The 16,774-nt window shown below is 37.5% G+C and overlaps 3 protein-coding genes across 3 annotated transcripts; 1 reads left to right on the top strand and 2 right to left on the bottom strand.

Annotated features, from left to right (window-relative positions):
• Positions 1–3,757: 3,757 nt before the first annotated feature.
• On the bottom strand, positions 3,758–6,402 carry LOC126603108 (uncharacterized). Its single transcript, XM_050269857.1, has 5 exons — positions 6,309–6,402; positions 5,527–5,758; positions 5,344–5,434; positions 4,646–4,708; positions 3,758–3,934 (listed from the first exon to the last, which is right to left on the bottom strand). Exons 1-5 carry the CDS (start codon positions 6,400–6,402, stop codon positions 3,818–3,820), a joined length of 597 nt encoding a protein of 198 aa, XP_050125814.1. The 3' UTR covers positions 3,758–3,817.
• A 1,593-nt stretch (positions 6,403–7,995) lies between these two features.
• LOC126613835 (probable pectinesterase/pectinesterase inhibitor 47) lies at positions 7,996–13,592 on the top strand. The gene is made up of 3 exons (XM_050281442.1): positions 7,996–8,765; positions 11,950–12,301; positions 12,769–13,592. Exons 1-3 carry the CDS (start codon positions 8,088–8,090, stop codon positions 13,461–13,463), a joined length of 1,725 nt encoding a protein of 574 aa, XP_050137399.1. The 5' UTR covers positions 7,996–8,087; the 3' UTR covers positions 13,464–13,592.
• A 150-nt stretch (positions 13,593–13,742) lies between these two features.
• On the bottom strand, positions 13,743–15,870 carry LOC126613836 (putative pectinesterase/pectinesterase inhibitor 24). Its single transcript, XM_050281443.1, has 2 exons — positions 14,803–15,870; positions 13,743–14,618 (listed from the first exon to the last, which is right to left on the bottom strand). The coding sequence occupies exons 1-2, from the start codon at positions 15,842–15,844 to the stop codon at positions 13,942–13,944; spliced, it is 1,719 nt and encodes a 572-aa protein (XP_050137400.1). The 5' UTR covers positions 15,845–15,870; the 3' UTR covers positions 13,743–13,941.
• Positions 15,871–16,774: the final 904 nt, after the last annotated feature.

Raw genomic sequence — 16,774 nt, 5'->3', positions numbered from 1 at the left:
TCTCGACAAGACAAAGAGAATGGTACGTTCGAGCCATTTTCTGGCCAAATCACGACGAGTTAGCTGTCAAGAAATGTACCATTCTCTACTTTCGAGCCATTTTTTGGCCAAATCACGATGAGTTAGCTGTCAAGAAAGATGACATTCTCTTCGTCTCGTCGAGAAGTATGATTTTCATTTTTGAATCACTCGATTTCGTTGAGTATTGAAGAAGTTATGAATGTTTAAATTTTACCCAGTTTCTTGCGAGTTTTCCAATTTTCCCGGGGACCAGTCACCTTTTAGGCTAGCCATCTTCAGCAACCACTGGGATTCAAAATAGGTATAATCTTGTTCTAAACTTTTCTATCTTCATTTTGATATATTATGGGTCGAATTTGGTTAAGAAACAATTGAGTTATGAAACTTTGAAAATTGCCCAAACTTCCGACTAAGAGCTCTAGGACACTTAACGGAGTTTTTAACGAAATAACCAAAATAATGGATGATAGACAATCTCAAGGACCAAAGTGATATGTTATTCAAATTTCAAGGATCATTTTGGCTTAAAAGCCATTTTTTTTTTATCTAGATAGAGAAATGGAGGGTTTTAACATGTGACGTAATATGTTGAAAATTTTGACCCTATTCACCACTTTCGGATCAATGTAATTGATGTTTTGGTTTTGTTCCATGTTTAATTTATGTGGTTGACTGATTAATGTTTCTTTACTGTATGAATATCATAATTGAAACTATTCATTCTCTTTAAATTTTTTTTTTTGATGAATTCATTATCTTTATCATTATTTAAAGATCATATATGCAAATAAATTTATTAAATTTAGAGATCGTTTAGCTATTCATATACATCAAATAATGAACATCATAACCAGAATAGTTCATTCTCTTTATCATTTTTTAAAGATTATATCTGCAAGAAGTCATTCAATTTGAAAAGCGTTAAACCATTCATATGCATTAAGTAAACAGTGAAAAGACATTAATTATAAGTTCAGGGATAAGTAGGTTTTCATATAAGAAACACAAGCATTGTCCATCCTGAAAAGCTCCATAATCTTGTACACATTTTAGTTTGGCCCTAAAACAATCAGAAGTCCAAGTCTAACTGATCCAAAGAAATAGTGGCAGACGCAGAAGCATCTGAACAAACTTAGTTTCAAAAATGGATCTAAGGATTTAAAGCCCTAGTTTTAATTGGCAAAGTTTTTCGATCAAAAAAAAAAAGGAAAACTAATAAAAATGGCTTGAAAACTTTGAGTTTTAATGATAAGAACAAAATAAAGGGTAAAGTGAATAGTACCAGGATTGACTTTTTAGTGTAAAAATATGGTTTTTCGTTAAAGTGAACAATACCGGGAGCTTTTCGTTAAAGTTCCTAAAAAAAATGGCAAAGTTTTGTGCACATAACTTGGAACTTTCCAACTAAACAAGACATACAATTGTTTCCCTTCGTATTATTTCACCACCACTCATAAACTTCCAACCAAAGGATCACAATTCTTTTTATCTTTATTTTTTTTTAGTTGAACGATAACGTTAGTAGGTTAGAAGTTAATTATTAGAGGAAAGAGAGTTAGTGGAGATCAAATTTGCACTAAAGTGCATAAACCTAATGCTTTTCACCACCCTGATAAAGCGCCATTTGCATTACAATTCTTTAATCACAATTGTTTGGACAAGAAGGTCACTATGTTGCAACGTAGTGGTGTAAGTGGTCCGTGTCACTGTTTCAATTGTTTTTTCCCTCTACAAAGACAACTCCTTTGTCAATGCATTTTTCTGTCACAACATTACTTCGTAGTCATAAACTTTTCTAGTACAGTGACACCCACGTCGTATATTTTGCAGTATAGTAGGGTGTCATTGTCGTTGCAATTCTAACTACAATATTAACCTTGGCTTTAGAGTTGTAAACGGATGGATATTGGCTGGATCGTCTTATCTTTGATCCGATCCAATACGAAAAATATTGCAACTCAATTTGATCCGATAATTCGACGGATCCTATACAACTAAACTTATATCCGATTTTGTACAATTAACGGTATCGGATCCTATACGATCAAAATCAAAGAATTTTTTTTTTTTTATCTGGTAGTGAGACAGAAATTCATTAAAAGACCCAACTAGGCAGCCAACACTTGGCCCAAATACAAAATATGAAGTTCCAAAGGAAAAGCACAGAACAAGCTCACCACCAAGGGTGAAGAAGCAGCCACGACCGACGGAGGAAGAGCCGCCCCGAAGGGTGGCATAGAAATCGACCAGCAGTACAAAACAAGCGCAGGGAAGGAGAGAAGTTTAGAGAGGGAAGCCTCCTCTCTCTCTCTCTCAAACGGGCTCTCGAGAGAGAGTCTCTCAAACTCTCTCAAATCAAAGAACTGTTGCGAAAGAGATATTAAAAGTGTCTCCCTTTCTTTTTAAGATAAACTCAAGAAGCAACTAGCAATGCCACTTTATTGGTGTTAGTTTCTAAGTTACATTCGTTGCAAACTCAAGAAGTCACTGTTATAGCTGCCTCTTATAACCCAATTAAGTGCCACTCCAGTTGAACACACCCATGCACCCCACCTTACGTGATCTTGCCGGCACAAGCATGTTGCCTTTCACGTGCCCTAGCGCGCGTGTCCCTCTGCCTATGCCCTCTGACATGGTCCAACCGACTCTCCCTGATGCTACCCCCTCCACCGTGCAGTCCGTACTCATCCAATGGTGACTTGTCTTCGTGATGGAATCTCCAAACCGAAGACTCGTACTGAGGCACTGTTCTTCCTTATGCTTTCTTAGCGTCTATTAATTATGGTGAACCTACTTGTTTTTCTCATGCCCCTAAGCATCCGGAATGGTGCAGTGCCATGATTGAGCAAATTAATGTATTGCTTCGCAATCAGACATGGTCTCTTGTTCTCATGAGCAAATTAATGTATTGCTTCGCAATCAGACATGGTCTCTTGTTCTGCCCCGACCTGGCCAGAATATTGTTGGTTGCAAATGAGCTTTTTGTATCAAGTGGAATCTCAAGGGTTCTATTGAGCGCTATAAAGCTCGTCTTGTGGTTAAGGGTTTCCATCAGCGTCGTGGCATTAATTATTTTGAAAAGTTCAATCTCGTTGTCAAACCAGCTACTATTTGCACTGTCTTGAGTCTTGCTATTTCTCATGCTTGGCCACTTCGTCAATTGAATGTTAATGCATGAATGCATTCAGGAAGATGTTTACATGGCTCAACCACCGAGTTTTGCGGATCCTGCTTGTCCGCATTATGTCTGTCACCTTCAAAAATCATTACATGGGTTTTAAAGAAGCACCTCGTGCATGGTTTCACAAAATCAGTTCTTTCTTGTTTCGCCTCGGTTTTCGGTGGAGTGAAGGATATTCTTCACTGTTTATTTTTCGACATGCCTCCTTTACTATTTACTTGCTACTATATCTGGATGACATCGTTATTACTGGCAGCTCATATGATCTTCTTAGCCAATTTACTACTCTCCTTGGTCAATAGTTTAACATCAAAGATTTGGGTCCTCTCATTTATTTTTTGGGTATACAAGTTACTCTTGACTCCGCTTGTATCTCCATATTAATCAACTAAAGTATGCTCATGACCTCCTTAAAAAATTTGATATTGACACGCCCCGATCCCGATAATTCCTTGAATATCAGGATAGGCACGTGCTGGCCGACACCCGAGGGTGACGAAAACCATTTATTGAGTGCAAATGCTGAAAACAAGGAATTGATAAGGTTTATAAATATAAAAGAATAAAGAATATGCATTTAAGGAACGTGTTCAGAGCATACGACTAACTAGAATACTAAAAGAAATAATATAAAATGGAATGAATAAAAGAATGAGTCCCACACCAAGAGGACTCGAAGATGCCGATGCGGAAGTGCCTTGATGCCGGAATTGTATGCCTCGATTCTATGTCCTGAAGGGGGCGCAAAACAAACATGAGTGGACCAAGTTGATATATATATAGTAAAATAGTTATCAACGTACTAACCCCCAGGTTTTATTTTTTTTGAAAAGAATAACCCCCAGGTTTTATGAAAACACATATATAATGATAAACATAGGTTTTCCGAAACCTAGCATGCCCTGCAATGTCTCAAATCATAACTTGTATATATAATAATCACTAGTGAATTGTCCGATAACCCCCAGGCCCCATGCCGGCTCCTCGTCTCTGAGCAGACAGTCAGAGGAAAATACACTTCAGGCCCCATGCTGGCTCCCCGTCCCTGTGCTAAATAGCCAGAGGAAACACACTCCAGGCCTTATGCCAACACCAAACCGTCGCTCGGGACGGACCGGAATCTATCCCTACGTCCCGTAGCGGAAAGGACCACTAGGTAAATACAAAACCATTGAACATATATATATTGAAAAACAACTTCATAGTATAAAGTCATCCATCATCTATACTATAAAGAGGTGTTCGAAACATGTTCTAAATATCATATCGTCATCCATCAGATATTCTATAAGAACATGGGTTATAGGAAAAATAGTAATAATTCAAACTAGCCTTGGTAAGCATGTTATCTCAAAGGGTCTTATAAAACATAATTGTTAAATCATGCTTTTCATGTATGCATTTATACTATCAAAACATGCATTTTAGAAGGGGTCCACTCACCGTACACCGTTGGTGCAACGCCATACCAAATAGGAATAACGGAACCGCCGTCATTAAATTCACCTAAGCACATAAATGATCCATTTAGTCAAACTCTACTCAAACGATTGAATTTAGAAAAACGGGTCCAGAACGTCAAAATTAGCCTAGGAGAGGTCCTAAACGTTGACCGTTGACTGGTCAAAGTCAAAGTCAAAGTCAACTCTGACCGTTGACCAAGTCAACAGTCAGAGTCAACTGGTCAAGGTTAAAGTCATACTGGGCTTTGGATTGGGTTGGGCTGAAAGGCCTTAAGGATTTTGGGTTGGATTAAAGGTTAGGGGTTTTGGGAGTGGGCTGAAAGCCCAATTCAGCTTGGCCCAAAGGGCCCTAAATTCCTAAAACAGAAATTAAATAAAAACCTTAACAAGGTTTCGGGTTGGGCTAATGGGCTACGGCCCTAAACATAAACGGCCCGAAGGCCTTTTCCTATAACAGAAATTAACTAAAACAATTAAAAGGAAATTTGGGCTAGGACTTGGGCTGGCCTCACCACACGGGCCTAAGGCCCGCTTGTCCCTGAAACTGGCCTGGAAGGCCATGGCATCACCGGAGCACCACCATCGGAGCTTCACAGCTCCGGCCGACTACCACACACCACCTTAGACCCCGATCTAGGTACCAAAACGAAGAGCAAGACAAGGGGAGTGTTTTTATACCTTCCTTTTGTCGTGGAACGGCCGGAGATGGCCGGAAAAACCCCCGAGGTCGCCGGAGTTGGGTGTGCTTACACCTGGCTTCGATTTCGTCCTATAACCTCCAAATTTAACAAAATAAAACCAATTAAACCACAACCCACAAGATTCAAGGACGAACTAGGGGAGATTTGAGGCTTACCTCACCGGGAAAATAGGAACTCGCCGGAGTTCCTTTCCGGGTTTCCTGGGGTTGCAGCACGGGACAGAGGGGGAGAAGGACGAGATGGTGATGATGCTGTCTTCCTCGCGCAGGGGATGGGTGCGTGCGTGCGTTCGCGGTCGAGAAGAGAGATGAGGGAGCTATGAGAGAGGGCCGAGAGAGAGACAGACAGAAGAAAGAAAGAAAAAGAACAGAAAAGAAGAAGAAGGAAGAAGGGAGTCGCCGGGGGGGGGGGGGGGGACAGAGAGAGAAGTGGGGATAATTGGGGTGCTGCCACGTGGCAGCTTCAGAAAGAAAGGGATCCAATGCTTTGGATCCTGATTTGGTAGATCAAAAAGGATGAAATTGATATATTTAAAACATTTTGGGGGTAATTACAACATATATTTTTATAATTAGGGGGCGGGTGTTATAGATATACTTACGTTCAAGCCCACATTCATGCCCCTTGCCGCCAAGATTTCTCTCACGGCTTCTGATAGGTCACCCTGGCTTCTCTTACCTTGTTTCGTGAGCTAGTTAGCTCGCTCTAGTATCTCACTCTCACTCGTCCTGATATTTCTTTGTCGTCAATAATATTGCCCAATTTATGAGCTCGCCTTACACTACTTATATGATTGCTGCCAAATGGATTCTCAATTACATAAAAGGTACTTTAGATTTTGGTATCACCTTGACTCATCAGGTTGCTTCCGCTACCCTATATGCATATTCTGATGTTGATTGGACCGGTTTTTTTGACATCGTTCATTTCACCACTGACAACCTTGTTTATCTTGGCTCAAATTTATCTCTTGGTGCTCTAAAAAGTAGGTCACATTCCAGTGCTGAGTCAGAATACTATGCTCTTTCTCATGCATGTGCTGAAACCACTTAGATTATTTTTATACTTTACGAGCTAGGTGTTCGCCTATCCTTGTCCTTCTATATTGAGACAATCTTAGTGCCACTGGCCTCGCTTCTGATCCTGTTCAACATGCTCTCACACATTATATTGAACTCGATTATCACTTTGTTCGTGAAAAGGTCACTCTTGGAAGTCATCAAGTTTGTTGTATTTCGTCCACTGATCAACTTGTTTGATTAGCCTTGTTCAATTTGCAGCGGATGGGGCGCAGTGTTAGAATAGAATTAATTAAACCAGAACCCTCTTCATAATTATATGAATGTACTTATATAATTGTATTAATTTTTAGAATTTCTTTCACATATGGGTTATGTCAAACCTTATATATATTGTAAGTTCCATTATGAATTATTAATTCAAGGAGTCATATTTCTACAATTGCGTAAACTTTTTTAAGAAGCAATCCCAATCAATGTGATAATTGTGACAAAAAATAGCGACTGTTGCTCATTTTTATTGTAGTGAGAGTGAGAATGCCTTTACCAAAATGAATTGGTGTGTTCTAACGTTTACAAGAGTCCCTATGCATAGATATGAAAGTTTACAAAGTATGCTTTAACACAAAGCATTACATGCCTGATCAAAAGTCTTGACTATCATTTTGGTCAAAAGCCAATAAGCCATGTAGTAATTATAACAAATATCTCACCAACATTGCTATTTCATCCACCATCTTTTACTATGTGGGTCATCACAATTCTTTCAAGTTTCACAATACCTATTGTTGATAATGAATCGCACATTAATAAGAGAAGAGATCTTGTATGCGCGTATAAATAAGTTAAGTTTTTTTATGGTCAATTGATTTATGGTGAAACTTTAACATTTTACTTTTACACTACAAATTTATTTAATTGGATCTTAGTCAGTGAGTTTAAACTAAAAAAGAGGAAAAATATGGTTATTATACGCAAGAATAAAAATGAGAAAAAATAACCATGTGTAATTTTAATAAACCACATAGTTAATCTTACTCCAACATTGCTATCATGAGAAGTGACTATGAGGAGAACCCTTTTAAATTTTGGACCCTATACGATGACACCTTTCGCTCTCTCCAAAAGCCGCCACCAAGGATTGGAAAGGAATAGATAACTCTTTAATTTCAAGGTAGGTTGAGGGGAGTAAGAGAAAATTTATGCTACACTAGAGTAGAAAATGAATTGCTTATAAAAGAAACTTATCCATTCTAATGGTCTCTAAAACAATATCTCTAATCCTCGTCTAATTCACTCCAAATAAAAAATCACTTCTATCATCAATATCCCATAAAAAATTACTTCATCCCCTTGAGGTGTGAAATGTAGTTAGCCCTAAAAATACGATGGAGCTAGATTAGGAGTATGTGCTACCTTGCACGTTCTCAGATGCCAACACAACCGCATTACCTACCTCTGCATTAAAATTGCTGACCTCTAAATTGTCAAAACCGACAACCCCATTCCCCTACTAATAATGTACACGCGCATCCCTGCATATCTGCATCTCTCTCTCTCTCTCTCTCTCTCTCTCTCTATATATATATATATATAAGAGATCCCCAACACACATTTTCATACACTCAACTCAACCTAGAGCGGCCCCCGCCCCCCACACCCCCCCCCCCGGCGGGAAAAACAATACATTTTCACACTCAAAATGCCACGGCTACCCTCCTCTCCTTTCTTCCTCCTCCTTTCTCTATCCCTCTTTTCACTACTTCTGCTAACCTCTGGTGCTGCTGCATCATCCTCCTCATCATCCTCTTCAGCATGCAAGTCCACCCTCTACCCAAAGCTCTGCCGTTCGATGCTCTCCACCATTCGCTCCTCACCGTCCGATCCCTACAGCTACGGCAAGTTCTCCATCAAACAATGCCTGAAACAGGCACGCAAAACCTCCACAACAATCAACCACTTCCTTGGAAAAACCAAGCACAAGTCGTTTTTCATAAGCGACAGCGAGTCAAACGCGCTGGAGGACTGCCAGCATTTTTCGGAGCTGAACGTGGAGCACTTGGAGGCGATCTCGACAGAGCTCAAGTCCGCCGAGACGCTGAACGAGGAACTGGTGGACAAGGTGCAGACGTTGCTGAGCGGCATTGTGACCAACCAGCAGACTTGTTACGATGGGCTTGTGGTGTCTAAGAGCAGCGTTTTGGGAAACACCACGGCTCTGGCCGTGGCCTTCTCTAATGTTACGCAGCTCTATAGTGTGTCGCTTGGGTTGGTCACGCATTCCTTGGCTCGTAATCTCAAAAAGCATAAGAAAGGCAGTGAGGGCTCCGGCACCAAAAATGTGCACAAATTCCGGGTATCACTTGAAACTTTCATTAAGGTAAAGCTTTTGAGTTCATTTTTCTAGACATTTCTTTTTTTTGTTTTTACAAAAATGTTAATTTTACCATTTATTTGTACTATTATTTGTATTATTTTTCTAATAAAAATGAGACTCACATGTATTGACGGACCTACCTTGATTAAAAAGATAGTACAAATGATAGTATAAATAGATAGTAAATGAAGTATTACCCATTTTTTTACTTTTTTTTTCTGTGATAATTTTGATATATATGTCAGTATCCTAGTTAAGATTTTAATATATATGAGACTCACATGTATTGATGGGCCTACCTTGATTAAAAAGATAGTACAAATGATAGTATAAATAGATAGTAAATGAAGTATTACCCATTTTTTTACTTTTTTTTTCTGTGATAATTTGGATATATATGTCAGTATCCTAGTTAAGATTTTAATTGGATAAAATCTTGTAGTATATCTGATAGTCAGAGGCTACATGCTTATATAGCTTTGTTGGACTATTGGGTAATAAAAAGGGAAATTGTTGGGAAGAATATTAGAATATATTTGTAAATCATATAATGTAATGGTTGATAATTTGACTCTGTTTATAATAATTTAAAAAATAAATTCAATGATTAACCACTACATCATATAGTCTACAATATATAATATAAAAAAAAATCCTCTATTGCATTACCTAATAAAAAATATTGTTGAATAACAATGCATGGAATGAAACTATATACTAGTGTAATTCGGAACCCAAGAAAGATAACAAGTGTCATTAGATTATATATAAAAGGTACCAAAATGGCAGATACAATAGAGCATCTGGGGATGTGACACTAGATTTCAACAAACAAAGCACACTACTTAGGCTGTTACAAATTTAGCAGCAACTCCTACTTGTATCTAAATACAGATATATATGTTTAAATAATTAAAATTCTAAATATAGATTGGACACGTGTTTATTTATAATTGATTAGAAGCAGGAGCTGCTATTGAATTTGTAACTGCTATTGAATTTGTAACAGTTGAGTAATGTTCACAAACAAATAGCAAGACTTTCTAATAGCATCTTTAGATATCAAATATAATATGTCAAAATTTTATTTAATGACTAATGTGGCCAATTGTATACAAATGTTAAAATTTCTTCTTTTTCAATGATCCATCAAATCTTTATTTTATTATTATATTGAGCCTCATAGTTACATTAACTATTAAAAATAATTAAAATTGATTTTATTTTTTTATTCTTTTGGTTGTTAATGGACCCATGCTTTAACAAATTAAATTAAATATATTTAACTTCTTCTTTGTATGCTGTAAAAAAGATAGCTAAAAAGTAAGAAGTCAAATGACTCAGCTACTATTTGGCATATTTGACATCTCATTTGAAGATGGTCCAATAAATATTGTGGCAGTTGAGAAAAGAATTAGAAAAATAATTTTCACACACCACTTTAGCTTTCCATATATTTTTATTTTTAGTTTTAACCATTTGTTTAAAAAAAATCAACGTAATTAACCACTAGAATTAAATAGGAATGTGTAAGAAGTTAAAAAGGCGTGTTTATCATTTCCCAAAAAATTATAGAGTGAAGTAGGTTTTTGACTTACAATTGGGAAAAATACTTGAATTTTTATATTATGTGGTTTGGTGAATCGTATGTTAGTATCAATTGATATTGTTTACATAAAACTTTTATAATGTCATTTAATACACAAAATTGAATATTGTATAATTGAAATACACATAGAAAGAGTGCACGATGACATTTTAAGAGTAAGAGTAACATCTCATCTTAATACCGTGAAATGTAATAGTAGCTTCACTTAAATTTCCAACTTCTCATGTTATTATGCAAAAATTTCCAATTTTTCATTTAATTGATGATAATGAGGTTGTAAACCCATCGTTACTCTATAAATTAGAGCTTCTTAATAAAAAGAATCATAATTAGAGTCACTATTTGTAATTAACTTGTATATTTTTTTTCTCACAATCTTACCCTTCAAATTGTGAGTTTTATTTTTATAAAACCTTAAATTAGTGTAAGATATGGAGTTCATAGAGACTTAATTTGAGAGGAACAATCACATAGTAGATAGTACATCATAAAGATACCTTCTCTACTATTATTTTTTTTATTCAACATTTTTGTGATTTTTTTTTTTTGCTCGAATTAGAAAACTCAAGTAGGTGCAGAACAAAATGTTCTAAGTCAACTGAGCTACAATTTGTTTTTTTTAAATAGTTACGAAATATTGTTTATCGACACAAAGATCTCAATTTATGGTTCAATTGTTTATTCAAGTCCAAGTGGGTCTCTGTGTGATAGAAGTAGCTAGATCTGGAGTAATGGAGTCAAAATAAGAGGCCCTGCCAACCGATGTCAATTATTGTACGTGCATAACTTGTAAGTAACGTACGTCACATGGTTTCTGTATATCGATCGCGATGCATTTGCACCGTCAATGGCCTCCCCCATCAAATGCAGCACGCCGCCACCACCACCACCCATCCTTTTATTTTTCTGGTCAACTCATCATCCGATCATACGACATAAAAAGATTCTTAACATGTTATCAGGGTAATAAGTATCTTAATAAGTGACTTTTGTATGTCTTACACAGTATTAAAGAGCGATTCTGTTTACAACCAAATTTTAAATACAAAAGATATTTCAAAGGTTGGTTTTAATTAGTGTTATTTATGTTTGGTGTCCAAAAAAACTTAAATTTTGAGATGGGTGTTAAAAAATTTTACTGTCCAAAGGTGGCATGTTGGGTGTAAACAAAACTCAACGTAAATTGATGAGTGAAAATCCGTATTGAATTTAGGTCATGTGCCAATACTAGTATATTATGCAGTGTACTAAAACAATAAAGTAATCTGTAAATATGACTAAAATACTCAATATACTTGCACAAATTAAAATTTAACAAATGTGTACAGTACGGCTACAATGTATAGAACAAGCTTAATCACATTGACTACAAATCCAAACCATACGTGTAATATCGTTTGATCAACTTTAGATATATAATTAAGTATATGATCATTTAGTCTAGTGGCTAATCACTTTAATGGAGGAGACCTGACTTGTGAGCTTAAATTTCATGAACCATAATTGATAAAAGAACAAGTGATTACGTAGAGATTCGTGAGTATCTAAGAATTCATTTGAATAAAAAATAAATTGCAGGCACTTCGGAAAAGTTCTGGCAAAAACTCGACGACTTCCGAAAGAGGTGAGAGGATTCTTGAAGAAATGGAGAGCAGTGGCATTCTGGTTAACGACACAGTGATTGTGGGTCCATATGGGACGGACAACTTTACATCGATCGGAGATGCTATTACTTCTGCTCCCGAGAAGTTGAAGCCTGAAGATGGCTACTTTGTGATCTATGTTAGAGGAGGATGCTATCATGAGTACATTGTCATCGCCAAACACAAGACTAACATAATGCTGCTCGGAGATGGTATTAATAGCACTGTCATTACCGGAAACCATAGTTTCGTCGATGATTGGACTACCTTCAACTCCTCAACCTTTGGTAAGAATTACATTTCTGCTAGCTACCTCTTTCTCTTCTGGCCCTCTTGAAATTAAAGTGCGTATAAAAATTATTTGAATCACATTCATCCCACCAAAACCCTAGTAGGGGCTCAAAAAAACTGTTGTGCCTTGTCACGTGACAGTGCTGAGTGACAAAATAGTTTCAATTGAAACATGACATGTATCCAAATTTGATGATAAGTTTTGTTTCTTTAACACGTCATTTTTAAACTTGATTATTTGGCCAATGTACTAGAGAAAAACTCTACATGCATGGTTCATAATTTTCATAATCCTTATGGCCTTCAGGTAGTAAGTACCTGTCGACTTCTACTTCATTGATGACTAAATATCGTCAAACTTGTGTAACATAGTGAAAATTAGTTTGAACACCTGTGAATTGAGTATTAATTATTTATGTTTTACATGCTTTAGTCTGAAACTCAATGATTTGTTGTGTTGCAGCTGTTTCTGCGGAACGATTTGTGGCCGTAGAGATTACATTCAGGAACACTGCAGGTCCAGAAAAGCACCAAGCGGTAGCTGTAAGAAACAATGCTGACCTCTCCACATTTTACAGGTGCAGCTTCGAAGGCTATCAGGACACTCTATACGTACATTCCCTGAGGCAGTTCTATAAGGAATGTGACATATATGGAACTGTAGATTTCATTTTTGGAAATGCTGCTGCTGTCTTCCAGAGTTGCAATTTATACGCTCGAAAACCGATGCCCAACCAGAAAAACGCCTTCACAGCCCAAGGACGAACTGACCCGAATCAGAACACCGGAATCTCCATCCACAACTGCACAATTGAAGCTGCGCCAGACTTGGCAGCGGACCTCAACTCCACGTTAAATTTTCTGGGAAGGCCTTGGAAGGTGTTTTCTAGGACTGTCATCATGCAGTCTTATATTGGCTCTCTGATCAGCTCAGTTGGATGGTTGGAATGGAATGGGACGGTTGGATTGGACACACTGTTTTACAGTGAGTTTCAGAATCACGGGCCGGGGGCAAACACGACGAGGAGAGTACAATGGCCTGGTTATAGTCTGATGAATGCTACTCAAGCTTTGAATTTCACTGTCAGTAATTTCACATTGGGTGATACTTGGTTGCCCGACACCGATATACCCTTCTATGGAGGGTTGCTGAATTAGAGAATTATTAAAACTTCTCAACTTCCAAGTGAAAATTAATACTATTTTTACTGATTATTGTATTTAGTACTGTTAAAAACTTTTTAATTATTCATTGGCTTAATTTCATTCCAACTTCATTCATGTTCATCATATATCCTCGGTTTATAATTCCGTCCTCTAAGTAGCTAGTGTAAATTTACAAACACATGGTAATAGAATTAACTTAATTCGTAATATTTGAATTTCCAGTATTACACATGAATTATCTGAAAATTAATTTAATTGGAAATATGAATTATGAAATGTCAGACATGTTGGACTTTGTATATACTAATTTTCAACAATTACATCAAAGCCAGAGAAATATATCACAATTTTCTAATCAGAAAGTATAAGAAGGCACACAAAACAATCATGATCAAAAAGTGTGAAATGGAAAATAATAAATTGGGAAAAGAAAATCAATTTTTGTTCATGAAACTATCAAATATATTGGTCAGAGGCTTGATGTGTAGGTAACACCAGCATCAGAGATCCACTTAGTTCCTTGGAGAAATGAATGCACTGTAAATTTGCTGGCTGCTTTTTGGTTGATGGTTCTCAACCCCTTCCATTTAACCCTATTCTTTGCGGAAGCACCAGGTCCAAAATTTTGAAATTCCGAGTAAAATACGGTGTCGGGAGCGCTATTGCCTACCCATGGCAACCATCCATCAGTGCTGATGAGATTTCCCATGTATGTTTGCATGTACACAGTTGTGGAGTAATTCTTCCATGGCCTCCCGAGGAAAGTTTTGACCGAGGACAAGTCTCCAAAGGGCGATATGCTGCAATTGTGAATCGAAATTCCTGTATTTTGATTGGGATCAAACTTCCCTTGAGCTGTGATGGTGTTCTGCTGGCCTCGCATGGGAACCTTAGGCATTATGTTGCAGTTTTGGAGCACAACTGCTGAGTTCCCGAAAATGAAATCCACTGTTCCATAAATGTTGCATTCGCGGTAGAATTGGCGATTGGAGTGAGCATAGAGAGTGTCCTGGAATGCATCAATGTCGCACCTATAGAAGACTGACTGATCAGCAGTTGACAACAAGGCCACTGCCTGGTGCTTGGCTGGCCCTGCAGTGTTGCGAAATCCAATGTCCCGGGCAATGAATCCCTTTCCAAAAACGGCTGCATACAAAGAAATAAATGTTTCTATTACTATTATAATATGAAACATTTACCAGCAAACATTGCTGATCAGATCTCTCACTGAAAGGAGACTCGTTTGCATGAGAAGAATCCCCTTTCAAAAGGACGGCAGTAATGTGATCAGTAAATATGCTAGCTATACAGAGTTTTATCGAACTATTACCGACTGTGGCAGTGGAAAATGTGGGAGTTCCATCCACAACGTTGAGTTTGGCAGTTACAATAGTTGCATTCGAACCATCACCGACCACCAAAACATTCCACTTGGATTTCTCAACCCTCACATTCCCATAATAAACCCCCTTCTTGACGTAGATGACTGTTCTCTTCTTGCTCTTATCCGGAACAGCATTGAGTGCATCCTGAATTGTTTTGTATTTGCTACTGCCATTGCTTGCCACAACAATGTCTGCCTTCTTCCTCAAATCCGAACTCTGAAGCAGCTTGCGATCCTTCCGATGCAGCCACTCTGGTACTCCCTGGCTGTACGTATCGGTGGGATCAGGGTGTGTCAGAAGTCGCCTTAGGTTCACTAAGTTAAGGACTTTGGAAATCCAAGAGACAATGGCGAGGCTGTTGCTAGTTAACTCATTGGAGTTCTTCAAGTAGCCGACAACTTTATCCTTGAGTTCTCCTTTTACATCATCAAAACCTTCAATGCAAGTCTGCTGATATGTGCCTGAAGAGCTCAGCCAAGTCTTGAGATCATCAAACACATCAGCCAACGACTTAGTGTCAGACAATGAGTCGTTGAGATGATCCAATGCCAGACTCAAAAGGTCTTGACAATCTTTCAAAGCTGCCACAGACTCTGTGTCCTTAGCAGTCGCATTAAGAACACCATCAGCCGAAAAATGAGTAGCGGCTTTCGACAATTCATTGATCGCCACCTGAATTGCCAACTTGAAAATCTCCTCAGGCTTAACATTGTTGGAGTTAACCAGAGGACCAAGACTGCTGTAACACGAATCCTGGTACAAGGTCACATCACAAACAGCCTTGACAGAAGTGGAGATGGCCGAGCCTTTAGAGTTCCCACCAGATTTATTATGAACGGTGGTTCCAACCACAGCAGCAACAACGACACAGACAAGAACTATGGACGAAAGGCTTATGATGGCAACTCTCTTTCGAGTTTCCCTACAAGCGTCGAGCCGGGCTTGGTCGGATTCATCAATCTTGCCATAGGATTTGATGGAAGACATAATGCTAAATGATTTTCCTATGTGGTCGAGGATTGCATAAGGGATGGTGGTTGGGTGTGTGTTTATATATATATATATATATGGAGGGTTTGGATAAACATATTGGTAGCCTAACGCGGTACTACGTGCTTTGCACTTTACGATTTTTGGTAACATTCAACTGCTGGAGACTGGAGTGCTTCACATGTTATAAGTATTATTCGTGCACTCCGATTTCTTCCCCCACATACATCCAAGATTATTATATGAATATGGTGTATTTAACTTCAGGATAATGCTAAGCTGATCAAAATTTTAAATCAAATTTGGAAATCAAATAATGTGTCATCAATATGAGAGATTTTTCAATATGATCGGTACACGAGGTAGTACATCACGTGTCACTATACAAATGGTGGGATATGTGTGCTAAAAAGTTAATAACTTAAAAAATAAAAAATTTCACCACTTCTATTAAAACACTTGGTGTACCACTTGTATTCCTGTCACAACTAAAAATTTCACCACCAATAGGAAATAAGCACGTTAATCAACACTTAAGTAATAATCTAATCATTAACATTCATATCATTTGGTTTATAAAATTTAGTTTAGAACATATACATGTAAGTGTTATTCATGAACTCACTATTAATATCACATATGTAATACAAGTATAGTGATCTTGCCTCCCTGATTAATTAGGGACTAATCATTGTATCACTCTAAACAATTTACTAATCTTGATTGCAACGACCATACACCTGGTAATACTAATAATGTTGCTAAAATCTCATATGAAATGAAAAACAAAAACCTATAACTATGTAGTATTTTGCGGACAAAACAATGTCTCAAGATTTTCCACTATACTTTTATTAGTAAATTGTATCAATGGTCCCTTAACTTGAATCAAATTCGAGTAATGGTTCCTCAACTAAAAATTCATTA

The sequence above is a fragment of the Malus sylvestris genome, chromosome 2 (assembly GCF_916048215.2).
Source record: "Malus sylvestris chromosome 2, drMalSylv7.2, whole genome shotgun sequence".
In the NCBI taxonomy this organism is placed as follows: Eukaryota; Viridiplantae; Streptophyta; class Magnoliopsida; order Rosales; family Rosaceae; genus Malus; species Malus sylvestris.
Note: the sequence above shows the minus strand (reverse complement) of the source record. Positions and strands in the feature narration are given on the sequence as shown.